Source organism: Tachysurus vachellii, chromosome 11 (assembly GCF_030014155.1).
Source record: "Tachysurus vachellii isolate PV-2020 chromosome 11, HZAU_Pvac_v1, whole genome shotgun sequence".
Lineage (NCBI taxonomy): Eukaryota > Metazoa > Chordata > Actinopteri > Siluriformes > Bagridae > Tachysurus > Tachysurus vachellii.
Window position 1 is genome coordinate 22934650 of NC_083470.1, and position 25020 is coordinate 22959669.

The 25020-nt window shown below is 38.9% G+C and overlaps 1 protein-coding gene across 3 annotated transcripts; it reads left to right on the plus strand.

The window, feature by feature from the left end:
* Window positions 1-3353: 3353 nt before the first annotated feature.
* On the plus strand, window positions 3354-18396 carry npy8br (neuropeptide Y receptor Y8b). Of its 3 annotated transcripts, XR_009649227.1 has the most exons (3): window positions 3354-3465; window positions 15414-16991; window positions 17118-18396. XR_009649227.1 is itself a non-coding variant. In XM_060882347.1 (2 exons), the coding sequence occupies exon 2, from the start codon at window positions 15553-15555 to the stop codon at window positions 16678-16680; it is 1128 nt and encodes a 375-aa protein (XP_060738330.1). In that variant the 5' UTR covers window positions 3354-3465; window positions 15414-15552; the 3' UTR covers window positions 16681-18396. The 3 variants fall into 3 exon arrangements, 2 of the variants coding, with proteins under 2 accessions (XP_060738330.1, XP_060738331.1); XM_060882347.1 differs by having other exon boundaries at window positions 15414-18396; XM_060882348.1 differs by having other exon boundaries at window positions 3392-3458; window positions 15414-18396.
* Window positions 18397-25020: the final 6624 nt, after the last annotated feature.

The following is a 25020-nucleotide window of genomic DNA, read 5'->3' on the forward strand; positions in this document are numbered from 1 at the left end:
CCTTACTGATAATTTTACTTCCAAATTTTTTTATGCAATAGATTATCACTTAAAAAGGCTGTATGGCTGCATGATACTGTGCATATTAATCAATCGTATTTAAAAAAAAATGTTAAGGAATCCACATGCTCAAAGTGATAGATAAACCCTGCCCTGGACAGGAGTTTGACCTTGAGTCCTGTCTTGATTATTGTTGCATGATTTCTATACTGGTCAATGGTTTTGCATTTTATTTGCCACAGTAACATAGAAAAATTTAGTCCAATTTAAACCAAGATTGGTTTTGAGGCAAGAAAGAAAGCGTTTCTGTAGTATATTCAAAACCATGCACACTCTACTCTGAATATAGACTGCACAGTATGTCTATAAGATGAGTTTCTCAGGTTGATGCCTGATTTGCCTTTCCTCACAGTGATCAGGGTTTAAATTGCTCCCCTGGAGGCCCACTTGAAGACTCAGACCTTTCACGTGTCAATCTTCAGCCTTTGATTTTTGATTTTGTGACTTACCGACTGATCAGAAAGATGTGAAAAGAGTGCATTTTAAACACAGTACATTAACTCTGGTGTCTGTAGTGTGGCTACGTCCAAAACAGCACGTATGTGGTGGGAACAGTGAAAGGGCAACTTTTGCATTTTCAAGAAGGAAGAATGAAGCCTGCAGAGACTAGCATCATCATGTTCCTTTTATACACCCTCCATACTTCTCTTATATTTTGTATTCACATTTTATACAATGGCGATGATGCATTCTCGATTCTGGTTAATTCAATTCAATTCAAATTTATTTGTATAGCACTTTTTACAGTTGACATTGTCTTAAAGCAGCTTTACAGAACATAAACATAGAACAAAAGGTTATTATAAAGAATTAAATAATATAAGGATTAATATAATACAAAATTCTAAATTAACATTATATATATATATATATATATATATATATATATATATATATATATATATATATATATATATATATATATATAAATGTGTTTGTATTTAACCCCAATGAGCAAGTCTGAGGTGACTCAGGCAGCAGTGGCGAGGAAAAACTCCCTTGAATGGTAAAGGAAGAAATCTTGAGAGGAACCAGACTCAAAGGGGAACCTCATCCTCATGTGGGTGACACTGGAGGGTGTGATTATAAATATACAGTCTGATAAATGTTGTATTGATGAGGAGGCTGTTGTCCTCAAAGACCACATGGAGTTGGCTTCTCCTCTTTAGTATAGCAGAATCCAACTGGAGCTGGTAACTCACTAGATGCTTCAGGATCCTCACAGAGTCATCCTCAACTCAGTGAAGGTCCAAAATCTTCAAGGCCCGGAAGACAATTTCTGGATGCTTCAGGACGGGTAGAAAGAGACAAGAAGATTAGAGAGGGATTAACGTAGCTGCTGTTCATAATATTAGCAAGCACTAGATGATAATGTGCATTTGGTGAGATGTATTAGAGCACACGATTGTGGAAAGTATTATGTGTACACCTGACTAAAGAGCTAAGTTTTTAATCTTTATTTAAACTGGGAAAGTTTAGTCAGAAGGTGTTACTAGAGACAGCTCTAATTCTAATTACAGGTTTCTATTAATATGCTAGCTCTAACAGATAGCATTTCTCATCTCATTCATTCATCCTTTAATCATGAGGTCTATTATACGTTATTTATTATGGTAGGATGAGAAGGTTTGGGGCACACAAGCGAGCCATCGGAACAGTAGGCTTCAGGACAACATGCACAAGACGCAACCCGGAGACAAATTATTCAGTGTGAGACAGATCATTTCCAATTAAACAAACAGATGCTCAGTTTTAGCTTCCTCCTACAGCATTCAGGGAGGCAGGTGTGGCTTTGAGGCAGTGACTCAAATTATTTTTTGACCTGTGCTATAAATAGAATTTCTGTATGATCATATTTCCTGTTCAAATTCAGACGGGAAATGCAACATGAGGCAGCGACGATTTTAGCTTTACCTCGGATCGCGCAATCCCTCACAATCCGGATCGAGCGTGTGTAATTGACGCGTATTGACCTGTTCCTATGTATAAGTCAACAATATAATGTTTGTAAACACTTTTATTATATGTCCTCTCTTTTCATTGACTAGGTAATGTATTTCACTTATGTGTATAACATATTTATGTTGGCTTTGTAGAAGCCAACATTCTGTTTTCCTATTTCAGCTTAGACAAAAATTTATAAAATTTAATGCGGCCTAGGGCTTTCGAGCCACATGCACCAAATTAGGTTGTAGACGCTGGTCTGAAGTTTGTTGCTATTACTTTTCTATGTGATCCGAGTACCGGTACTTCCGGTACCGGGTCTCAAAGTGGCCTTTTTTCCCATAGACTCCCATTATAAACTTTGGAGGTTTATAACTCGGCAAGCTTTCGAGCTATACTCGGCCAGCTCCTTTAGGGTGATACTGCGAACAAACTTTTCAATTTTGGTGTACTGACTGGCCTTTCGGTTGTCCCGCAGCCCCGCCCCCAAAATATGCAAAATCAAAAATTAGCACAACATGAACATGTGACATATCAAAACAGTCAGCCCAATGAGGGGAACCTCCTCAGGAGTATTCAGATGACGTCACATGTTCGTCTCCACTTGCCTCCAAATGTTTTGGCACCCTATCTTTCTGTCCACTTGCCTCCAAAAGAAACACTGACCCTTATGTCCACTCGCCTCCAAAAAGAACCGGCCTTTGCGAATACTTGCCTCGTCAAAGCCAACATCAAAGTTTGTCGCGACGAACTTTACAAATCTAGTTACTCTTGATGATCTGACGTAAAACACGAGGTGAGGCAGGCAGTACCGCTGCCTCACTGAAGGGGGCGTGCGTGAGTGTATGCTTGATCTGCTGCTGCTGCTCTATAGAGAAGCCAAGCGCCGATACACTAGCTACAAAATAATTAAGGTCTTATTTAAGTCTTAGGTATTATTTTAATTTTTTTGCTCTGACAGCAAAAATTGAAGATTTTATATCAAAGCTTTAAAAATACTCAAAACTGGATTTCCATTTAAAAAAAGAGGTAATAAACAAACATTATTAAACGTGCAGGCAGCCAGTTAAATGGTAATTTTTAGCTACTCTACTGAATCCCTATATTTTTGAATATGACTCTGAACGACTCAGTGACTCACCAGCCACGAATCTCATCGCACGTCAAATATAACTATCATAAATATACGAAGTATTGTGTAGGTTGAAATGTTGACAAGTTCCGCGTTAAGACGAGTACATTTCAACGAATTTAACAAAAGAAAAAAAACGTGGATTCGTTAGTGCTTGAGAATCGATTCGCTCGTACGACTCTCATAAAAGGAGTCGTTCAAACCAAAACGAATCGTTCTCGAATCGCTTGAAAAAGCGCTTTCCGTTTAGAGCGCGTTCTACTGCGAAACGCACCACTAGCCCAGGACACGGAGGAGAAACGACTCATTACCTGTCCGAGAGGTAAATGGTAAGGAAATGAAATGAATTCGATAGATGAATTTGGTCTACAGACAGACAACCGAATGATATTAGTTTTTATGCAGGTAAAACGGTGCACCGGAGCGCGTGCGTTTCTGATAGACAGGGTCAGATTTATTATTATTATTATTATTATTATTATTATTTTTATTATTATTATTAGGATTTGCAGGTTAGATGTTTCTCAGTGCAGAAGGTGGGAAATGATCATGTTTTAGCAAGAATTTATGGTTTTGCAATATGCATGTGTTTTGAAATCCGACAGATAGCAGAAACGTGCAAATATTCAACCTCTTATGATGATTAAAAAAATAATAATAATTTTACATAACAATCTTAAATTTAACCCTACTGCTGTAACAAAGTCAATGCACAACTCTCAGACTTCATTGATCCACTTCTAAAAACACAAGTTTTTATAACGCATACATAAAACCAATGTGATATTTTCTCCTTTGTATAAAATACAGATAATTTTATTTTAGCATAATATTTGATTTGATTAGTATGGCAAATGCATGCATGCATGTAACCGTATATAAAAACCCCATCCACCCTAAACGTACAAATTTGTCGAATGTATAACTTAAAATCTGAGCACAAATTCATATTTTGTTGTAGAAATCAATTGCATGTGTTGCTGATTTATATGACTCTAATTATATATACACACACTTGTCTGTCACAAATGGTTTTTTTATTACAGGCTCCAGTTTTCAGATAGCTTTTGTTTTGTTTCCTGCACCTAGCATGCAGAAATCTGAGCGTGGCAGCGATGCAACAGCGCAGGCTTTGATTCACACTTGATGCCTTCACACGTCCTTGTGGAAGAAAGTGAGAGAGACCGTGTTTGACAGGAGCATCATTTCACGCAGAGTCTTGGCTTGTCATAAACAGCCAAACTAACACACACACACACACACACACACACACACAAACACAAATGCAAATTGTGTCATGCTGCACCACATAAAAACTGGGAACCAAATTTGATGTATGCTTCAGGAAGCAGGAACTGTCAGCTGTCTTGAAAAGAACTGCAGAAGATAAAGCAAAATGTACAGAGTTAGTCACTCTTGTTGGTCATGTTACAGCTGACATATGGCTTCATTACAGATATTTACTTAACCAGATACATTTTGAAAAAAAAAAAAAAATCTCTCGGAGCTTTCTTTGTATATCATACGTGATAGATCTGTTTGAACTGGTGTTGCTTATCACACATTAACAGGTGTGGACATATGCCCTTGCCTCAGATCTGAGAATTACTTCTTTTATCCTTTTGTGTGTGTAATCGAAGGCAAAATCTATTTTCTTTTTCATAAGAGAGCCAAGGCCAGCTCTAAAGTGGGCAAAGGCAAAGGATAAGGCTTCACCCAATGCCCATAAAACATTTTCTCAGTGTATTGAATTCAATGAAAATAATAATAATATGGAAGTGCTGAATTCTTTAAGCCTTTAGATGTGACATTTCTGTCAAAAGTGTAAAAGTGGTCTTTTATCATTGAGCTGGAAATCGGGAAAATCTCCCTGGTGAACGATGTGGTTGATGGCATGATTGCAAGAATTATGTTAATGCCCATACTAGATTATTTCAGACAGCTAATCTTGACTTTTTCTTTGGAGCTTTTCTTTGACTAAGTGCCATCAGTTATGCTTTTTGTTAAGGAGCAAGTAATGGATTTGTCTGGAGTGAATGTACATTTAATTTTTACGGCACTTACGTTTTACTTCATTCATCCTTTTTAAAATATAAACATAAAACAAACGGGGGAAAAAATGCTAGTTTATGTATTTCCGGAAGAGGTTGGTCTTCACCTGTCGTTTGAAGATAGAGAGTGATTTTGTTGTTCAGACATCTAGAGGAAGTTCATTCCACCAACACCAGAAAAGAGTTATACTGTATGCCTCCCTCTTACCCTGAGAGATGGTGGGACCGGTCGAGCAGTGCTGGTAGATCTGAGGGACCGAAGTGCAGTGCGAGGAGTAATAAGAGCTTTGAGGTAAGAGGGAGCTGGTGTGTTTTTAGCTTTGAAGGCAAGCATCAGTGTTTGCCAGTAGAGCCAGTGGAGGGAGCGTAGCAGTGGGGTGGTATATGAGAACTTGCAGGTTGAAAACGAGTCGTGCAGCTGCATTTTGGATCGTTTAAAGAGGACGAATTGCATTCGTGGGTAGACCTCATGTGTAGTGATGTGCAGTAGTCCAGTCTTGAAATGACGAGTCTGAACAAGTACCTGAGCAGCCTGTGTGGATAAAAATGGCTGAATCCTTCTGATGTAGTAGAGAATAAACCAGACATGAGCATGTCACATTAGCAACATTGGAGGAAAAGGACAGTTGATTGTCCATAGTTACCCCAAGGTTGCGAGTCGTCACTGAAGGGCGTAATCGGTGGTGATCAAGCAAATCCTTCCTTTTTATTCAGACCACAGATACACACAGTACGTGGATTGATGATGGCTCAGAAAGCTTTCGACTCTGCAAAGCAAAGTTTCATGTTCATATTTATAGTTTGGCGTATAATTACATTTAGTGATGCATGGACCATCGTGATCTGGATGTACTCCATGATTAATGATGCCTATGAGAGTAAAGCAGACTGCAAACTGGGCTCTGTGAATATGAAAAGACCGTACTACTAAAACCTGATAAATCAGCGTTTGGCATTGAAACGGTATCTTTCGTACAGTGCGGTGATCAAATATGAGTTTACAAGGAGCAGTGAAAAAGGATGCGAAGGTTTTCTGCATCACTTGAGAGCAGCTCAGTTCAGCAAGCAATGAACACTGAGACACCGACGCATAACTTGGTGGATCTAAATGAAAGAAATACTACTTATGACCATTTGCGTAGGAGAAATCCATTCTTGTAGCGTCCTAGAAAGAACCGGTATGGACGACCCAAGAATATTGAGCAATCTGTTCATGCTCAATAGAAGTGGCGTCATATTGTCTTTGTGTTGTAGTGTGAAATTATAATTTTGAAAGTGTAATTATATAAATGAGTATGATACACATTTTGACATGACCTTCTGGCTGCGGTTGGACAGCATGATTTGTGCGCGGTCTTGTTTTTGCTTTGACTGAAACCAGAATTTTATTTTATTGAATTTTTTTTGCAGTTCCTATAGAATCCTGGCTAAAATCACCAGCTTGGAGCTTCAGGTCACTTTCGGTTCTTGCACTCGCCTTCTATGATCAAGTTGAAGGATGGATTGAAGGAGTCATTCTGAAGAACAATTTTGTCCAGTTAATAACAAACCAAAGGTTTTTCCCAGAGCTTAGCCCGAAACAACAGTTTTGAATAAAGCACAGGTTTGTTCAGAGTACAAAAGGTTCTGAAAGTGTGAAAAACATATCAGACAGACCTTTGACTCTAGTCGAGGTGTTTGTTTACAAATGCGATTGATTGATGGATTGAACGTAATGCTATTTGGGTATAAAATCCATTGCTTTGATATGAAAATGCATCATTTTCATCATTTTTTTTCCCTGCAGTTGTTTATTTAGTCTGTAGCGTCCTTCGGGGGGAAAACAAATAAAAATCACCCGAACCCTAATACATTACTTCCTGCATTCAAAAAGATTTACGGGAGTCATGTGTGACCTGAACTCTGATGTGAACGTGCAGTAGAGGCTGTTTCGTCTCACCTTTTATAGATCCGCTCGCTTGGCTGTAGCTAACCAAACACATCACCATTAATATGTCTAAATCCCTCAGCTCTCAGTGGAAATGTTCATTAGTTCCTTGGTTGCTTTGTACCTTGCGTTGATGCTGAGTCTTGTTGTTTTTCGCAGCGACAATTTTTTAATGCAGCATGTTGCAAAAAATTCATGTTGAGGTTTTTTTTTTCCAGAAATGAGAATGTGGAGCTTAAGTCGTTTATTGAGTTGTTTGCTTTTCCAGTGTATACAAACAAAACAACCCCAAAAAAAACACAAATTTGTGCATGTCATGCACACACACTCTCACACACACTCTCTCTCTCTCTCTCTCTCACACACACACACACACACACACACACCACACACACATTTGTCTTGTGAGGACCTTTTGGATAATGATTGTGTCCCAACAAGGAAACTGTGAGATATTCCAGTCATATTTGGTCATATTTTGTCTTCATCAAGATACAAAAACATGCCTACACAAACACACGCACACACACACACACACACGATTGGTAACCAGCTTCAAGTCATTTTACATAAAGCCCCTTTTTGTAATAAAAGCTTTTTTCAGTAATTACTATACATCTGAATACTGAGTGTTATGTGAGGTATTAAACTCTTGATACACTCAGATACTCCTGGACATGACACTTGGGAACATGGACTTCCTTTTACCGCCCTGATGTTGATTACTTTCTAATGAGACAAACCATTTTAACCTCTTACAGTTGACACATTATATGTTTTATCCGTTTATAACCGATGTCATGTTTCTTATCCTTAAGAGTTGTTTAGTGTCTGTTATTACTTTCACTATAGCAGCTAGAAACACCAGGTCCCTTAGCAGAGTCTCTCTGATGAAGATATTGATTTGGGTTTCTTGATGAGGATAAAAATTGAAAATGTTGAAAATGTATGTTTATTTCACCAGTTTTATTCTTCTTATAGCATTTTCCGGTAAAAAGGAATCATCTGTCCGTCAAATCGATTGCCTCAGACGACACGTTATTGTTGCCACCTCAGTATCTGACAGGCCTGAGAGAAAAATCCATTGATTCTGTGATTTGATCACGTTATACTGCAGTAAATAACATAACATGAACCTTTTTCCATACTTTTTCTTTGGCCCCTTTACCTTCCAGCCTTCAACCTTCAAGCTTATCGTCGTCACATTCGAATGAGCTTCATGAGTCGGATGGATTTTTAAGGGATTCGCTCGCACCCAGTGTGTTGTTAATCTTGTTATCTGCTTCCTGATAGACGTTTCACTTTTTTTTTCCGTACGGAAATGTGCCAGCGATGTCATGAATTTGTCTCTCGGAGAAGACGGATGGGACAAACGGCTCGTCTGTTCTGCTCCTCACGCTGGAATGGTTATACACATTAACGTTAGTATTAGCATCAGGTTTAAGTTATGTACACTCATGCATTTAGTCGAGCAGAAATAATTCATCTTTGCTGTTAAAGCGTGTAATCGGTGTAAAAAGGTTCTTGAATCATGCAGTTATGCAATCAGCCAATCACGTGACAGTAGGGCAGTGTATAATATTATGTAGATACATTCCAAGAGCTTCACATCAAATATCAAAATCTCACTGACTTTGACCATGGGATGGTTGTAGAAGCCAAATAAGCTGGTTTGAGTGTTATAAGGTTCTTAAGTCTATCAGTATCCAGAATAAACAAGCATATGATGGACCTTTAGCTGTAGATGTTCTACATATGATCTAGGCCTGTAATATGGGCAGCGGTAGCTCAGTGGTTAAGGCATTGGACTACTATTTGAATCAAGCTGCCACTTCTGGGCCCCTGAGCAAGGCCCTTAACCCTCAATTGCTCTGGATTAAGATTTGTGCCAAACAAAGCAAGAAAAGGTCGAACGTACATCTACATCAACTTCAAAATGCGCCTCAAAATGCGCCTCTGAGTCACACATGTGCAAGTCACAAGTAAGTCTCAAGTCATGAATGTCAAGTCAAAGTCAAGTCGAGTCTTTTTTTAATATTTGTCAAGCAAGTCTCGAGTCTCAAATTTGCGACTTAAGTCTGACTCGAGTCAAGTCGAGTCCCCCATCTCTGAATCATTTAACTCAAGTCCGAGTCAAGTCTCAAGTCAAGAATGTCAAGTCAGAGTCAAGTCGAGTCTCTTTTAATATTTGTCAAGCAAGTCTCGAGTCTCAAATTTGCGACTTAAGTCTGACTCGAGTCAAGTCGAGTCCCCCATCTCTGAGTCATTTTAACTCAAGTCCAAGTCAAGTCTCAAGTCATGAATGTCAAGTCAAAGTCAAGTCGAGTCTCTTTTAATATTTGCCAAGCAAGTCTCGAGTCTCAAATTTGCGACTTAAGTCTGACTCGAGTCAAGTCATATGACTCGAGTCCCCCTTCTCTGGTTAAGACTTTGCTTAACAAGTAATTAGAAACCCGATCAAAATAAATAAGGTTACTTTCTAATGGGCTCAGATTAATTCGATTCCAACCAGTGAGTGAGTGATGATTTAAAGTCAAGATCAGAGGAGAAAAGCCTAACTGCTCTTGGTTACAGAACAGTAACCACTCTTTACAACCACGATGAACAGAAAAGCAAGTCAGAACACAGAACATGAGGCAGAACATGAGGCTACATGAGGCACAGACTCAACAAAACTGTATAGCCGAAAAGAACCCAAGAGGACAGGGGTTTCCATACAAACTTGGCAAACAAGCATGTCAAGGTGAAAGTCACTGAGATCACACTTTGTCTGATGTGAATTTTAACTGAAGCTCTTGACCCACATGATTTATGCACCGTGATGCTTCCACACGCTCGGCACGAACGCGCAGCTGTGCAGGTGGATCTGCTATTAAAGTGGGCGGATAGCGAGTGTAGATTTTTTTTTTTCTTCTTTTTTTAAGAGTAAACTTCATGAATAATTTAAAGAAGATCCTTATCGCCATTATCGCAAGGGTTTTAACGTAATGAATTATATTAAGTTATATTAGGGAACGTTACATTACGACAAGGCGTATTTGACTTTTGTCTCTTATCCTTTTAAGCTCACGCACATGCATACAAAATGCAGTCTCTAAAAGGCTAAATGGCGTCAGTTTAAATGCAAATTCCTGTGTGGTGTTTGTCATTCGGACACCAGTCAGACTCTACAAGCGAGGCGATAAATCACGAGCTTAGGATTCACCGTCCGATTTCTTATTAAACCAAGGTGTGTAGAGGTTTCATGAGAATTTGAAGACATCCTTAGGGAGCCAGCGAGCGCAGGATTTGCCAGAAATTTAGATTCCCATCCATCCAGCTTCGAAACAACTTCTCTAGACCATTTGTCACCTGCCTGAGTTTGTGAGCACTTTTATATTAATCCTTTTTTTTTTTTCTAGAATTGATTTCATTATCTATGAACTTTGGCGAGCAAAAAAAAAAAAAAAAGGAAGTATTTAGATTCAAAAAGGACGAGAGAGATTAAAGAAAAAAAGAGTGAGAGAGTTGATTAAATGGAGCCAGCTGAATGAACTGGCTCTCTACACACTGATTATAAGGAGTGACACGTTTAAACTTTATCGATCCTCAGCTTCAGACTTCACAAAGTATCCTCAAGGAAACCTAATATAGCTTTAGTACCGAGATTCGTATCATCCTGACTTCATTCATCCGACTTCGGTTATTTAAAATACGAACGCAGGCAGAAGAAGTAGATTTAAAAAAAAAAAAAAAGATTCCGTTTCTTTCTATGCGATCGGGCATTACGTTAAACATCGACATCCCTTTAAAAAAAAAAAATCGGAAAGCCACCGATGCTGATAAACATTTTAATCATTTCATTTGATACATCATGCATTTTGATGACCGCTCGTGATTTCATAAGCATCCGAGCGCATGTTATTATCCGAGTCCCAGATTGAATTATTGCTGGGAATATTGGACAGCTGCTCCCTGTCTACTTGTTAAAACGCTTCTTTCCTGCTAAATAGAATGAGACGAGGCTTTTAGCATTCTATAATTTGTTTTTTATAATCTGCTTTAATAAATAAAACAGGCAGTCGTACTAATAATTCTATTTCTTTAATATTATACCTTTGTCAAAAACAAGTTATTCATATAGAGCATTAAAGGTGGGGTCTCCGTTGACATTTGAAATCACCAAAACAAACACGCCCCTAACCCAAATGGGTGTCACCCCTGTTTTGATAGCTCCGCCCCACACATACACCAGACAAGTATAACCCAGACAACTACTATGGCGGAACCTGCCGGGGCAGCTGACGAGGGTATTTTTTATCAATAAATGAATTCAGTGAGTAATACTATGGTAATACAATGTGTTTTTGTAGAACTGTGTGTGTGAAAGGTTTATCTCCGTTTTACGCGGAAGACCTTCAGTTCTCTCCAGCGCTGGAAAGCTGATCCTATATTAACACGGGTCCTGCTTCTTGCCTTATCGTAAGCCTTTCTTCACTTTCTTTCTTTGTTTTTATCCTCCATGTTAATGTTAAAACCGCTTTATGCTAATGTCACACATGCGCATATCTCTGCCGCGTATTGACAAGACACGCCCCTTTCTGCTCATTGGCTACACGTTTGTTTTGTTTTTGGTTTGTTTGGCGGCCCAACGCAGTTTTCTGAAGTATTTCTCAAACGACGGAGACCCCACCTTTAATTATAGGTGTGTGATGCAATGACACTATCAGATCAACCGATCTATATCTGTATTTAACCTGAAAAAGTGGTCATGGCCTGACGTGTCGTGCCGAACATATTTATAGTACAGTCTGATTAATGTCTTGTCTATTTCCTAAGTTTTATTTTCGTTTGTTGCACTGAAAAAAGGAACACGGGGTCACAGGTTTGACTAGATGGAATTATTCAGAGTGAGCGTGTTCAATTCGAGTACTATTAAATGTAGGTGTTTAAAGCGGACATGGGAGATTAGTGCATGAGTAATGTGGCTGCTTCATACAGTAAAACCAGTACCAATGCTTTGATTCTCAGTTCAGGTCTGAGTTTGATTTGAAAATACACCATCAGTTCACACTGGATGTCTGAACCCCAATTTGTGTTAAAGTTACTCACTTCACAACTGTGGAACCGACGTACGCGTTAAAAAGGAGAACCTTGAATTGGCATCATTCAGTGTGTGACCATGTGCCATTGGAGCAGTGGGCAGGGGTGGGCTTAGCCCCACCCGAATATGGGTCTTGCCCACCCAGTCAAAGTGTGATTGGGAAAAATAACACAGAAAATAGCAGCACGATTTCTAACCTCTTCTGTCTGGGCAGTTTACAGCCAATAGACAATGATCTATCTGCACCAGCCCAACTCTATTAAAGCCCCGCCGCATCAGCACCGCACCATACTGACTTTTCTTAGTTCATGATTGCTGTGCAGCAGCTAATGAATGCTTTATAGATCATTTGACCGACGTTAAATTTGATTACATTTTTTTTTTTTTACTGTAGTTACAAATTCATGTACTGTATAGTGCGATGTATCGTTTTTAAGCCTATGAAGCAGTACTAGTGCTGCTTGTGTCTCTGTTGCTAGCACATCAGATGATACAGCTAATTCCAGTTTACCCTTTACAAGCACTGTTCCTTCCCAGTCCTCAGCAAGTGCCCTAAAGCAGACCCATCTCTCAGCTATTTCAGCTCCAGTCCAGGCAGTTAAAGATTTGAGTAACGGCCCATCCAATATTAGCCAATATTAGCTAATTACCCAAAATGTGCTTTTGGTAATATATTTCGCTCATTTAACGATTCCAGCTAACGCACACGACCATGTAAGACATATGCCACTACTGACGAGAAGGATGTTGTAATAACTTGCCCTAGTTTTAACAACTTTAAAGCCGAATGCGACAGGTTGGTGGATGATCAGGCTTGTGTGTGTGTGTGTGTTTGCGTGTGTGTGAGCGGGCTCTATCACCGATCACACACCTATTATTTGTTCCAGCCCACCCTAATATAATTGGCTGGAATCTGCCCTGGTGTGAACTCTTGTCTGACGTCTCACCGTGTCCCTTGTTAATGGGAGAACCATCATTCTGTGGAACTACATTTGGTTCCTAACGTTACATCTGTATGATATAAAAGCAGTGGTATTATAGCCATTGCTTATCTGTTTCTCAAAATATAAAGCCAGTCCATTTTCCCCGTAGAGTGGGAATTGACTAATGGGACTAATGGGACAGTGTAAACAAATGAATTATTTTCTTTACAGAATTTTAGTTGAAGATAATCAAATCATGAACAAGCACATGGAGCATCTCAGATTGCCTGGGTTTGAACTTTTCTATGAATAAGAAGTAGGCTAGGTACAGCACTGAGTGTCTGCTTTCATATGAGCTTCATATTAATTAAAACCACATCAATGTGGACTAGAACATGACAGAGACATTCACTGCTTGACATGGACACAACCACGGAACAACGCAACCTTGACATGATCCACAACATGAAAAGATGAGCTTCATAACTGACTGCTCTCTCAAGCTTTCATGAAAGCATGTCATCTAGCTGTAGGATGTCAGTTGTACTGTATAGTGGGTGGTTTCTTTATAAATATGAACAAACTCAGGCCTGTGAGTTTATAATGTCTAATTTACAGCACGACGACGTAATTATCGGTTGTTCCTTTCTTTTTTATTAATCAAATGTCTGGCATAAAGCTGCAATCGAAAAGGTCTAGTATCAACACGGAAGTCCGAGGAGAAAAACAAAGATATCGAGACGTCGCTGTTTCTCTCAGCCGAATAATTGATGGGTTGAAAAATACGAAACGACATTGAGTTGCAAATCACATTTTGTGTTTTTTCTACAACTCTCACGACACTCCGCATTGTATGCCTCCAGACTGCCGCTAACAATTTATGATATTGTGTTTCTTCCTTCAGCTCATTTTATTCTTAACTATATCTGTACAGTGTGAAAGAACAAGAAAGGGAAGAAAGAAGTGCAACCTGAAAAAGTGGAGTTTTTTTAACAGTGCTTGATTCAATTGAGAATTCTCGTTCAGAGAGATATCAGAAAAAGATTTAACTGGATTTCTTATAAATGAAACTCACACCTCAAGGGTTGGGGGTTCAAATCCCGCCTCCACCTTGTGTGTGGAGTTTGCATGTTCTCCCCGTGCCTCGGGGGTTTCCTCCGGGTACTCCGGTTTCCTCCCCGGTCCAAAGACATGCATGGTAGGTTGATTGGCATCTCTGGAAAATTGTCCGTAGTGTGTGATTGCGTGAGTGAATGAGAGTGTGTGTGTGCCCTGTGATGGGTTGGCACTCCGTCCAGGGTGTATCCTGCCTTGATGCCCGATGACGCCTGAGATAGGCACAGGCTCCCCGTGACCCGAGGTAGTTCGGATAAGCGGTAGAAGATGAATGAATGAATGTGCACAATTCTGCAATGGACTTCAATGGAATTCACAAAATATTCCACAGTTTTGATCAGGATTTAGATTTTTTGAATGGAGTGTATTTGTCCCTTGAACATCTCACAGGATCATCCGTTAGGGTTGGTCACTACTTCATTGTAAATTTACATTATAAAATCTAATTCCCAACCTTGCAAATGGCCACAACAATCACACAGGACCTGTGACCCGAGGTAGTTCGGATAAGCGGTAGAAGATGAATGAATGAATAAATGAAACTGTAATAAAAACCTACAGCCACTAAGACTTATACTCTTTACTATAAATGTAACCCTTCATGACTGCACGTTCTACAGTGATTACCTCAGTGGGTAATTTTAGACTGTATAAAAGGAGAACAATGAGAACTTTGTCTGGATTTTCTGCGGCATTCGCAATGAACTTGTTCTTAGTCTTGATTCCGACAACAATGTTCGATGTCCATCTGATGTTACGCGGTGTTTGAAGGATAATTACTGTCTGTCTTGTCAAGTGTTTAGGAGACAGCTTGCGATAAGGAGATATTCTCACATCCAGAGAAGGTGTGATTTTGTCACTTCTAGTCGATGATGTCGAGGTAATTACAGAACATAACTTTTGAATCGATGCCTTATTTTGTGGAAAATTACATGTAAACCAAGAGAACAGTCAGACATCCTGTAAAGCTCTGATTCTTTTGCAAGCTTAATTTGGCCTAAAGGTGAAATAGACAATGCTCTTGGATCGTGTCATATTTGACGTTTCCTGCTCTGGAGAATAACCTCTACACCTCCTGTCCCTGTCTGACTTCCTCTGTTAGTGAGATCTCACGCTTGAATCATGTCATAGATCATCCTTTCGCAGTATGCTCTAATAAGCTTTTCTTTTATTCCAGATCGCACCAGTGTTCCATCAAGCACTGCAAAATGAGATGTCTTGGGAACTGAAATTAAATTAGATCCTGGAAATCAGAAGTGCATATACAGCTTGGTTTTTTATTTGGATCAGCCTGTGGTGTGGATGAACAGACGGTGATGGAGGGCGGCCGCCTTAATAACAGCATGCAGCCCTGGCTGGGGTGGGATGGGATGGAGGTTTGCCCACTCTCAATGGGTGGCACCACCTTCCTGATCATGGCTTACAGCACCATGCTGGCTGTGGGTCTGGTGGGAAACTCCTGCCTTGTCCTGGTTATCCTGCGCCAAAAGGAAATGCACAACGTGACTAACATCTTCATCGCCAACCTTTCCAGCTCCGACATCCTCATGTGCGTCATATGCCTGCCCAGTACCATCACCTACACACTGATGGACAGGTGGATTCTAGGATTAGCGCTTTGCAAATTGACTTCGTTCGTCCAGTGTCTGTCCATCACGGTCTCCGTTTACACCTTGGTGCTGATCACACTGGAAAGGCATCAGCTCATCATCCACCCTACTGGCTGGAAGCCTGTGCTTGGACACTCGTACCTGGCTGTGGCTGTCACCTGGATTATGGGATGCTTTGTCTCACTGCCCTTCTTTTCCTTCACCTACTTGGAAGACTTGACCGCCCACAACCTCACCATGCCCACAAATCCTTCTGAAGATCATCTGGTCTGCCTGGAAAAGTGGCCATCAGAGGGGAACCGTTTAGCGTACACTACATCCATTCTGGTCTTTCAATACTGCCTGCCTCTTTCACTCATCAGCATCTGCTACTTGCGCATTTTTCTGCGCCTCAGCCAGCGCAGAGACATTATCGAGAGGACACAGGACGCACGGCAACGGAACGCAAAACACTCCCGGCGCATCAACTTAATGCTAGCCTCCATCGTGGCCCTGTTTGCCCTGTGCTGGCTGCCGCTGTACGTCTTCAACACCATTTTCGACTGGAACCACGAAATCCTCACGTGGTGCCACAACGCTGTCTTCTCTGTGTGTCACCTCATTGCCATGGCTTCCACGTGTGTCAACCCCATTATCTACGGCTTTCTCAACAACAACTTCCAGAAGGAGCTGAAGTCTCTGCTGTACCAGTGCCGATGCTCAGGGGTCCCGAGGAGCTACGAGAGCTTCCCGCTGTCAACCGTCAGCACCGATATGACGAAAGGCTCTGTTCTCAGCAACGGCTCTGACAGCATTGCCGTCTCACCTCAACAGCAAGAGAAAGAGTGTTTGTAAATAAGTACCTCGTGTAAATTAGACTGAGCTACAGTTGTTGGCTAAGTTACATAGGCTCAGATATTATTTGGAAAACAAACATGGTTCCATATCACTATGAACCTGATCCTATAAATTGGATTGAACCGCATTGCTAAACAAGGCTCATACATCATCATCAGCCAACTCGAATTTGAAGATGATCAGTTGCATCACTTATTTTTTAAAAATGTTCCTTATGATCAGAGGTCACTGTGTAAATATTGAAGATTATATTTTCTTGGCTCAACTCTCTTGAACTCACCTTAAAAAGTATAGAACGACCTTAAAAGGTAAGTTTCACCTGTTAGTCACGAAGTAGAGCATTATATGCTAAAGTAGGTTGTGTAACTGAGATTGTAGTCCTATGAAATACACAGTGCTTATGTGTGATGTTAAACGCTTATTTACAAAATAAGGTGGGGGAGGTGCTCCTCGTGCAACCGATGGAAACATGGCTGTCATCTGAAAACAGTAACGTTTCAAGAAAAGGCATACAGCGGTGGACATTAATGGACCTACCACGAGGATGTGTACGATCGGAAAGACATGCATGCTACAGCGCTACAGGAAACATTTCACATGACAATAGATACTGCGTTTGACCAGCAAGTGACAGTGTTACGTTAAGGGGCGGGGTTACACATCTGAATGAAGTTCTCTGCATCAGTCAGGAAAACAACGCAGCTATCTAAAAGATTTCTGAGAGACCTTTACCTGAGACCTTGCCTGAAAAACACAGTGTTTCTTTGGTTTAAAAATGTGAATGTAAACCACAATTTTTTTTATTTCAAAAAAACAAATTTATTCCATTAATTTATTCCTTTTTGTTCTGCACAGTTTGATTCACTATTATCACGTACCGATTCGTAGATCAGCATAAGGTCACAAGGTCAAAAGTGTAAATATAAAAACGCAGCATGACATTAGCTTAGAATTCATTAGAGTTAAACAAGCTACATGTTTGTTCGTTCAGTGATAATGAAAGCTGACGCAGCAAAAGCCCTTAATTAATTCATTATCTAATCCATAGTATAATATCCACGTTGCAAGGTGACCAAATCCAATTGATTGTTTGCATCGCAATCACATTTGCTTGAATATTCACACTGGCTGTTAGCTAGCTAACGATAGCATGCAGTGGGCCTCATTTGTCAATATTGTCTTAGAAGGCCAAACCGAACTAAAAATTCCCATCAGATTTAATACATTTCATGCTTTAGTGCTAGTAATGCTGAATTTACTTAGTACTTGTGTGCTTTATAATGTGTGTCTGTAATCGCTAAGAAATTACCTAGAATTTTTGAGGCACAGCTAGTTTACATTTAGCCACGCCCACTAAACTCCGAAAACAACAAACTGACAATTAAAATGTGAAAGAAATCCTTAACACAGCATGTGCTAAAGTGACAAAAATGACTAACTTGTTTCTGTTTTATATATTTTTAATTTTATAACAAAAATGAGTATCTTCATTTTTGTTTTCATTTATAATTTGTTTTGGAATGCGGTCTTTCAGGTCATTAACGTGAAACAACCAAATGTCACAAAATGTTCATCAAATTTGTGCATGCACTTGTTAGGAGTGTAACGTTGATATAAAACCGCAGTAGCTCATCACTCATCTGAATGTCTTAACGGTGAAAAAGTGATCTGTAAAACGATGAACTCTCATTCCAAATATACAGCTTATATACACCACTGAAGCTTATTTTGTCTCACGTGATGCATATTATAACATACACGCTTTCGCAGCTCCAGGGTCAGGGTTTGAATGTGTAGAGCTTTCTCCATTTGCCGCCCAGTTAATGCCAGGAGGTGAACTGGTTCCTCCGAATTAATGCTCAGTGTGTGAATGGATTGGTGGATCATCCAGAGTTTATATTCCTGTCTCATCTTCATGAAAATTCTTACTGTAAAGAGTTTTTCCTAGTGACAAATTCTTTCAAATGTAGGCATTTTTGATCCTAATGATAAAATTAATGATAAAAGCATCTTAAGGGATCATAAGATCAAAAAGTCTTAGGAGTATAGAAAGGAGGACATTTAATAGTCTTAAGAGCTTCTTTATCAGAGGAGAAAATGGCCAAAAGGTGAAGAGGGAGAAGAAATGTGTTTATATATATATATGTGTGTGTGTGTGTGTATATATATATATAACGTCACTGTCAGACGGAATCCTCGTATCTCCAAAACCGTTATTTTTCAGGAAATAAAAAAACGCCGTACTTTATCTGCAGTGCACAGGGTTTAGTCCACGTTGCAGTGGATTGTCTTGTGCTAAATTCCTGTCCTCAGACGAGCACCAGAACTAGTGGGGGTCAAGATTTTTTTTTCTTTGAGCCCAGTGTTTTGAAGACATTTACCTCAGAAGACGTGTTGATTCGTTGCGACTCTTATTGAAGAGAAATATGCCGCGAATCTCTCCCGCGGAGTGAGGAAGAGGTGGACAGATGAAGTGTCCAATGGAGTTAAGAGATTTGCGCTCAAGCTATTTTCAAGACTTTAGATTGGTTAATAACTTGTAAAAATAACAGACCCACGTGGGGACTGACCAATAGCATCGATATGTGAAAAAATATGAAATTGACCAAATTTGGACATACGAGGTTTCCGCCCGACAGCGACGATATATATATATATAGTGCCGCTATGGCACTTAGAGATGAACTAACATCTCCGAAACAGTGTAGAAATGCCATTGCAGAAATGATAGAATTTGTCTCTATGACATTTCTACGCTGTGTCTGAGAATCTACATTTACATTTACAATACATTTGTTACATACTGTACAGATGTTAGAACATCTATAATATGATCGGTCACGAATGTAATCCCTGCACGAGATAGTCTAAAATATCTTAACATAGACACAAAGTGAAGGCTTATAATAGACCAGATTTTAAAAGTGCTCCTTTTTTTTTTTTTATCAGACAGCCAATCACAGTCTTCAAAAGAATGTGTCATACCTAGTAACGGGGTTAGGCTCCGCCTCCTCTCTAAGATAAAAATGTTTGTATTTTCTTTTCTCAGAGTTGCTCTGTGATTCGTCCTGGATCACTCTTAAGATAAGAAGAAATGTATTAAGCTAGATCAGGAGTTCTCTGAGATCACTCTTAAAAGCTTTATGAATACGAGCCCAGATCTCACAGGGAGGGCAGAATGATTTTATCCCTCAAGCAGTAAAGTTATTCATAGTGCAGTTTGCTGGCTAGAGACATGATGTGACGAGCTACGAGGGAAACGTGTGTATCTTAAATGGAGGGAAAGCGCCAACTATAAACAAACTGTTTGAGCGATTGTGAGATTACTGTGTTGCTTGCCAGCTGCTGTGCTGTACATCAAGTGTGTTTTATTCAGACTCAACTTTAATTGTGTTGATACATTAATACTAATCAAAGTGTTTTAGTAATATTAAGGGACACTACAGCACATCATGCCCTATTGAGGGTTTTCAGTCTGTTCATGCTTAGAATTAATCCACATTTAAACCCACTTTATTGATCTTTATCCATGCTTATTTGGTGTGTGTGTGTGTGTGTGTGTGTGTGTGTGAATGTGTGAGTTTTTGCCCACTGCGTTTGTCACAAATCTGCGGTCCTTCTGGCATAGCTGCCGGCTCTGATGGTTTTTAAAATGGTGTGCAGTCCTTAATTTGCAGTGCTGTCATTCATTTGCTGATTTTGTTCAGATATAAAGCTTATTTTTAAGCACAAACCACCCACGAGCTACATTCCCTCACTCACACACATACACACATACACACATACACACGCCCTGCCAGAAAAAATACAGCCCTGGTCCCTACAAATGAAAGTGATTCAGAGATGATTTTACATATTTTCGAACACTACACTATAAGCACAAGAGAAGTTACAGGTGTACCAGTTACTACACACAATAGTGTGTTATATATAATACAATTTAATGTCTGTAATATGACGTTGAGTGTAACACGTAATAAAAAAGGAGCTGATTGAGACGCAGGCTCAGACATTTTTATGCCGCACGTGTTGCGTAGGTTTGCTAAGAAACATCCAACAATACAATAGTAAGGCATTAAAAAATAACAGTAGCACAAAAAAAAACAATACATTTGTATTAACAAAGATAAATAATATGATTAATACTGAAGAAGAGGAAAAATGTAATGATATGGACATTATATGAGTGTGAAGCTCAGCACTGCTACATTCTGTACACATTATATACCATTTATTACACACACACACACACACACACACACACACACACACGTACAGACAGACAGACAAGGTTGTTAGCAACCCTTATGTATCTAGGATAAAAGTAGACGAAATCTCTTTTTATGACTGACATGGCCAAGAAGGCAGCAACAAAAACGTGAGTGATTTTAGTTAGTGAATGAATGAATGTGTGATTGACTGAGTGAATGATTAAGTGAATAACCGAATGAATGATTAAGTGAATAAATGAATGAGTGATTAAGTGAATGAATAAATGAATGAAAGAATGAGTAAATGCTTAAGTGAGCGAGTGAATGATTGAGTGAATGATTAAGTGAATAAGTGAAATACTTGAATGAAAGATTAAGTGAATAACTGAATGAATGAGTGAATGAATGAATAAGTAAATGATTAAGTGAATGATTGAGTGAATGATTAAGCGAATAATTGAAATACTGGATGAATGAATGATTAAGTGAATAACTGAATGAATGAGTGAATGAATGAATAAGTAAATGATTAAGTGAATGAGTGAATGATTAAGTGAATGAGTGAATGGTTGAGTGAATGATTAAGCGAATAAGTGAAATACTGGATGAATGAATGATTAAATGAATAACTGAATGAATGAGTGAATGAATGAATAAGTAAATGATTAAGTGAATGAGTGAATGATTAAGTGAATGAGTGAATGATTGAGTGAATGATTAAGCGAATAAGTGAAATACTGGATGAATGAATGATTAAATGAATAACTGAATGAATGAGTGAATGAATGAATAAGTAAATGATTAAGTGAATGAGTGAATGATTTAGCGAATAAGTGAAATGCTGGATGAATGATTAAGTGAATAACGTATTGCATGATTAAGTGAATAACTGAATGAGTGATTAAGTGAATGAATGAAGGAATGAATGAGTAAACGATTGCGTGAATGATTAAGCGAATAAGTGAAATACTTGAATGAATGATTAAGTGAATAACTGAATGAATGAGTGAATGAATGAATAAGTAAATGATTAAGTGAATGAGTGAATGATTGTGTGAATGATTAAGTGAAGGACCGGATGAATGAATGAATGAATGAATGAATTAATGAGTGAGTAAGTAAATGAGTGATTGACTGAGTGAATGAATGAATGAATGAATGAATGAATGAATGAATGAAAGAGTAAGTGAATAAGTAAATTGATTTGTGAATTATTAAGTGAATGAGTGTGTGAATGATTGAGTGAGTGAGTGAGTGAGTGAGTGTGTGAGTGAGTGAAAGATCTCTATATCAGTTCCATTGCTTTGTGCTGCTTTGAAATATTTCTGTGCAATAATAATCAGGTGCCTGCTTATCATCAACAAATATTTTGCTCTTTGTGTACATACACAGGTGTGTGTGTGTGTGTGTGTGTGTATGTGTGTGTGTGTGTGTGTGTGTGTGTATTAATATACTTGTACAATCTGACCTGTAATAAACCGATACCTACATTATATTTTTGTACTATAACTCTGAGTGTATGTCTTATCGTGATCTTATGTATTGCTCAACACGAATCATTTTAATATCAAGCTGATGATCGATTTTAGAATAAACTCTCTATCTATCTAACATCTAGTAAAGTGTAACTCCTGATGGTCCCCTTCGTTCTGGCGTAAATAAGGTAGAAGGTAAAATTCGAGTTGTTTATAGTGTCTGTGGTATAATTTCACTGATGTACTCGGAAAAGGATTTAGGTTTAAACTCCCCTGTGATTTATTATGGAATATTTTGTTCTAAATGATTATCTCTGACTGCTTTATGTAACACAGTGCAGGATTAAACAATCAGGACGGTTCCCCTGTCAGTTTGTAGGCAGATAGAAAGAAAAATAAATAAATTTAATAATCTCTGTGATAATATTTCCAAACTTTTCTGCATTATTCCTGGGATTATTCACTTTTACAGGTGAGAGAAAAAGCTTGTGTCTTCTCTCTCTCTCTCTCTCTCTCTCTCTCTCTCTCTCTCTCTCTCTCTCTCTCTCTCTCTCTCTCTCTCTCTCTCTCTCTCTCTCTCTCTCTCTCTCTCTCTCTCTCTCTCTCTCTCTCTCTCTTTCTCTCTCTCTCTCTCTCTCTCTCTCTCTCTCTCTCTCTCTCTCTCTCTCTCTCTCTCTCTCTCTCTCTCTTTCTCTCACTCTTTCTCTCTCTCTCTTTCTCTCTCTCTCTCTCTCTCTCTCTTAACCCTGTCTGTGTCTCTCATTCTCTCTCTCTTTTACATTACATTTAGCAGACACCCTTATCCAGAGTTTATTTCAATTTATACAACTGAGCAATTGAAGGTCAAACTCATGACCTTCCGATCAATAGTCCAGCACCTTAACCACTTAACTCTCTCTCTCTCTCTCTCTCTCTCTCTCTCTCTCTCTCTCTCATTCACTATAAAATATTCAATAATAATAACCCAAATGTCATGTAAATCATTTCTCAGTATAACTATCATAAAGATATATTAATGTTAATAATAAGCTACAGTTGGTTGATGGTGCTTTTTTTTTTACAGTATAATAAATTACAATTTCTCAACATTATCCCAGCTCGACTACTACTATGGATGTTGTCTGGCTTCCACCCAGAATTTCCTTCTCCTTCCTTGAAGAGAATTCCTGGCAAGCATGTGTGTGTGTGTGTGTGTGTGTGTGTATACAGCCTCATAATAGCCCAAGATATAATCCTGAAATCCATCTAGATACAAAAAAATCATTCAGTTAAGGTTTTGTCACATTCTCTTCGATCTCTTTAAGAACGCCGTTTCTATAACGTCAACTAAATATAAATACGCATCATTTTGTTTAAAGACCTCTCAGTGTGATATTTGGATCCACGCATGAATGATGAACCAGCATTTTTTTGCCTGTGCTCCATGACACTCATGTAATTCATGTCATTCTTCACAACTGGTGGATTTTTGCCTTATTTTGAAAAAAATTATTGATAAATCATCATCAATATTAGAAAGGCCTTACTGTGTAGATATATCGTTATCTGTACTTTAACTTGTATATAATATCATAAAAAAGTCCTCAGTGTGTAACGTCCTGTGCCGATGACTCTGATTCTTCAATGTGATTAAAATGTGAATCAAATTTTTGTTCCTCGTGAATTCTTTTAATTTGCCGTTTTTAAAGCGCTGACAAAAAAGAAAAAAGTTTACGCTCAACTTCCAGACAAATATTAGCAGTCGCAGCCGGATCGCTCCATTCCAAACGAATACACAAAGCTCTCTAAACAAGACAACTTTGGAGACTTTTTTCTTTTGGGAATCTGGTACACAATATAGACAAACAAACCCTACAGAAATACAATAACACAACGGATAAACCCTGGGCCGGGGCAGAACACAGAGGTCTCGGGCAAAGAGTATTAGACACATTAAGTCAATATGTTTATAATATTCACAGCCATCTTTTACTGATTTTGTCCGACTGTCCCCAAACCAGTGACACTGTGTTTAAAGTTTCAGCCTATTTTCCTATCATACTGTATAAATGTAAAAAAAGGATTGCTTATAGAAATAAATTAAAAAAATTATATATATATATATATATATATATATATATATATATATATATATATATATATATATATATTAATGGAATATTTAATATTCCATTAATATATATATAAGAGGGGCACGGTGGCTTAGTGGTTAGCACGTTTGCCTCACACCTCCAAGGTTGGGGGTTTGATTCCCGCCTCCGCCTTGTGTGTGTGGAGTTTGCATGTTCTCCCTGTGCCTCGGGGGTTTCCTCCGGGTACTCCGGTTTCCTCCCCTGGTCCAAAGACATGCATGGTAGGTTGACTGGCATCTCTGGAAAATTGTCCGTAATGTGTGATTGCGTGAGTGAATGAGAGTGTGTGTGTGCCCTGCGATGGGTTGCCACTCCGTCCAGGGTGTATCCTGCCTTGATACCCGATGACGCCTGAGATAGGCACAGGCTCCCCGTGACCCGAGGTAGTTCGGATAAGCGGTAGAAGATGAATGAATATGTATGTAAAGACTATATATATAGTCTTTACATAAAACCCACTAAGTTAAAATCAAAAAAAGAAAAAAACTTTACTGAAGAGGAATGGATTAGTTAGTGCTT

Bases quoted from the DNA above. Each gene is read 5' to 3' on its own strand.
- npy8br (XM_060882347.1), top strand. From the start codon at position 15,553: ATGGAGGGCGGCCGCCTTAATAACAGCATGCAGCCCTGGCTGGGGTGG.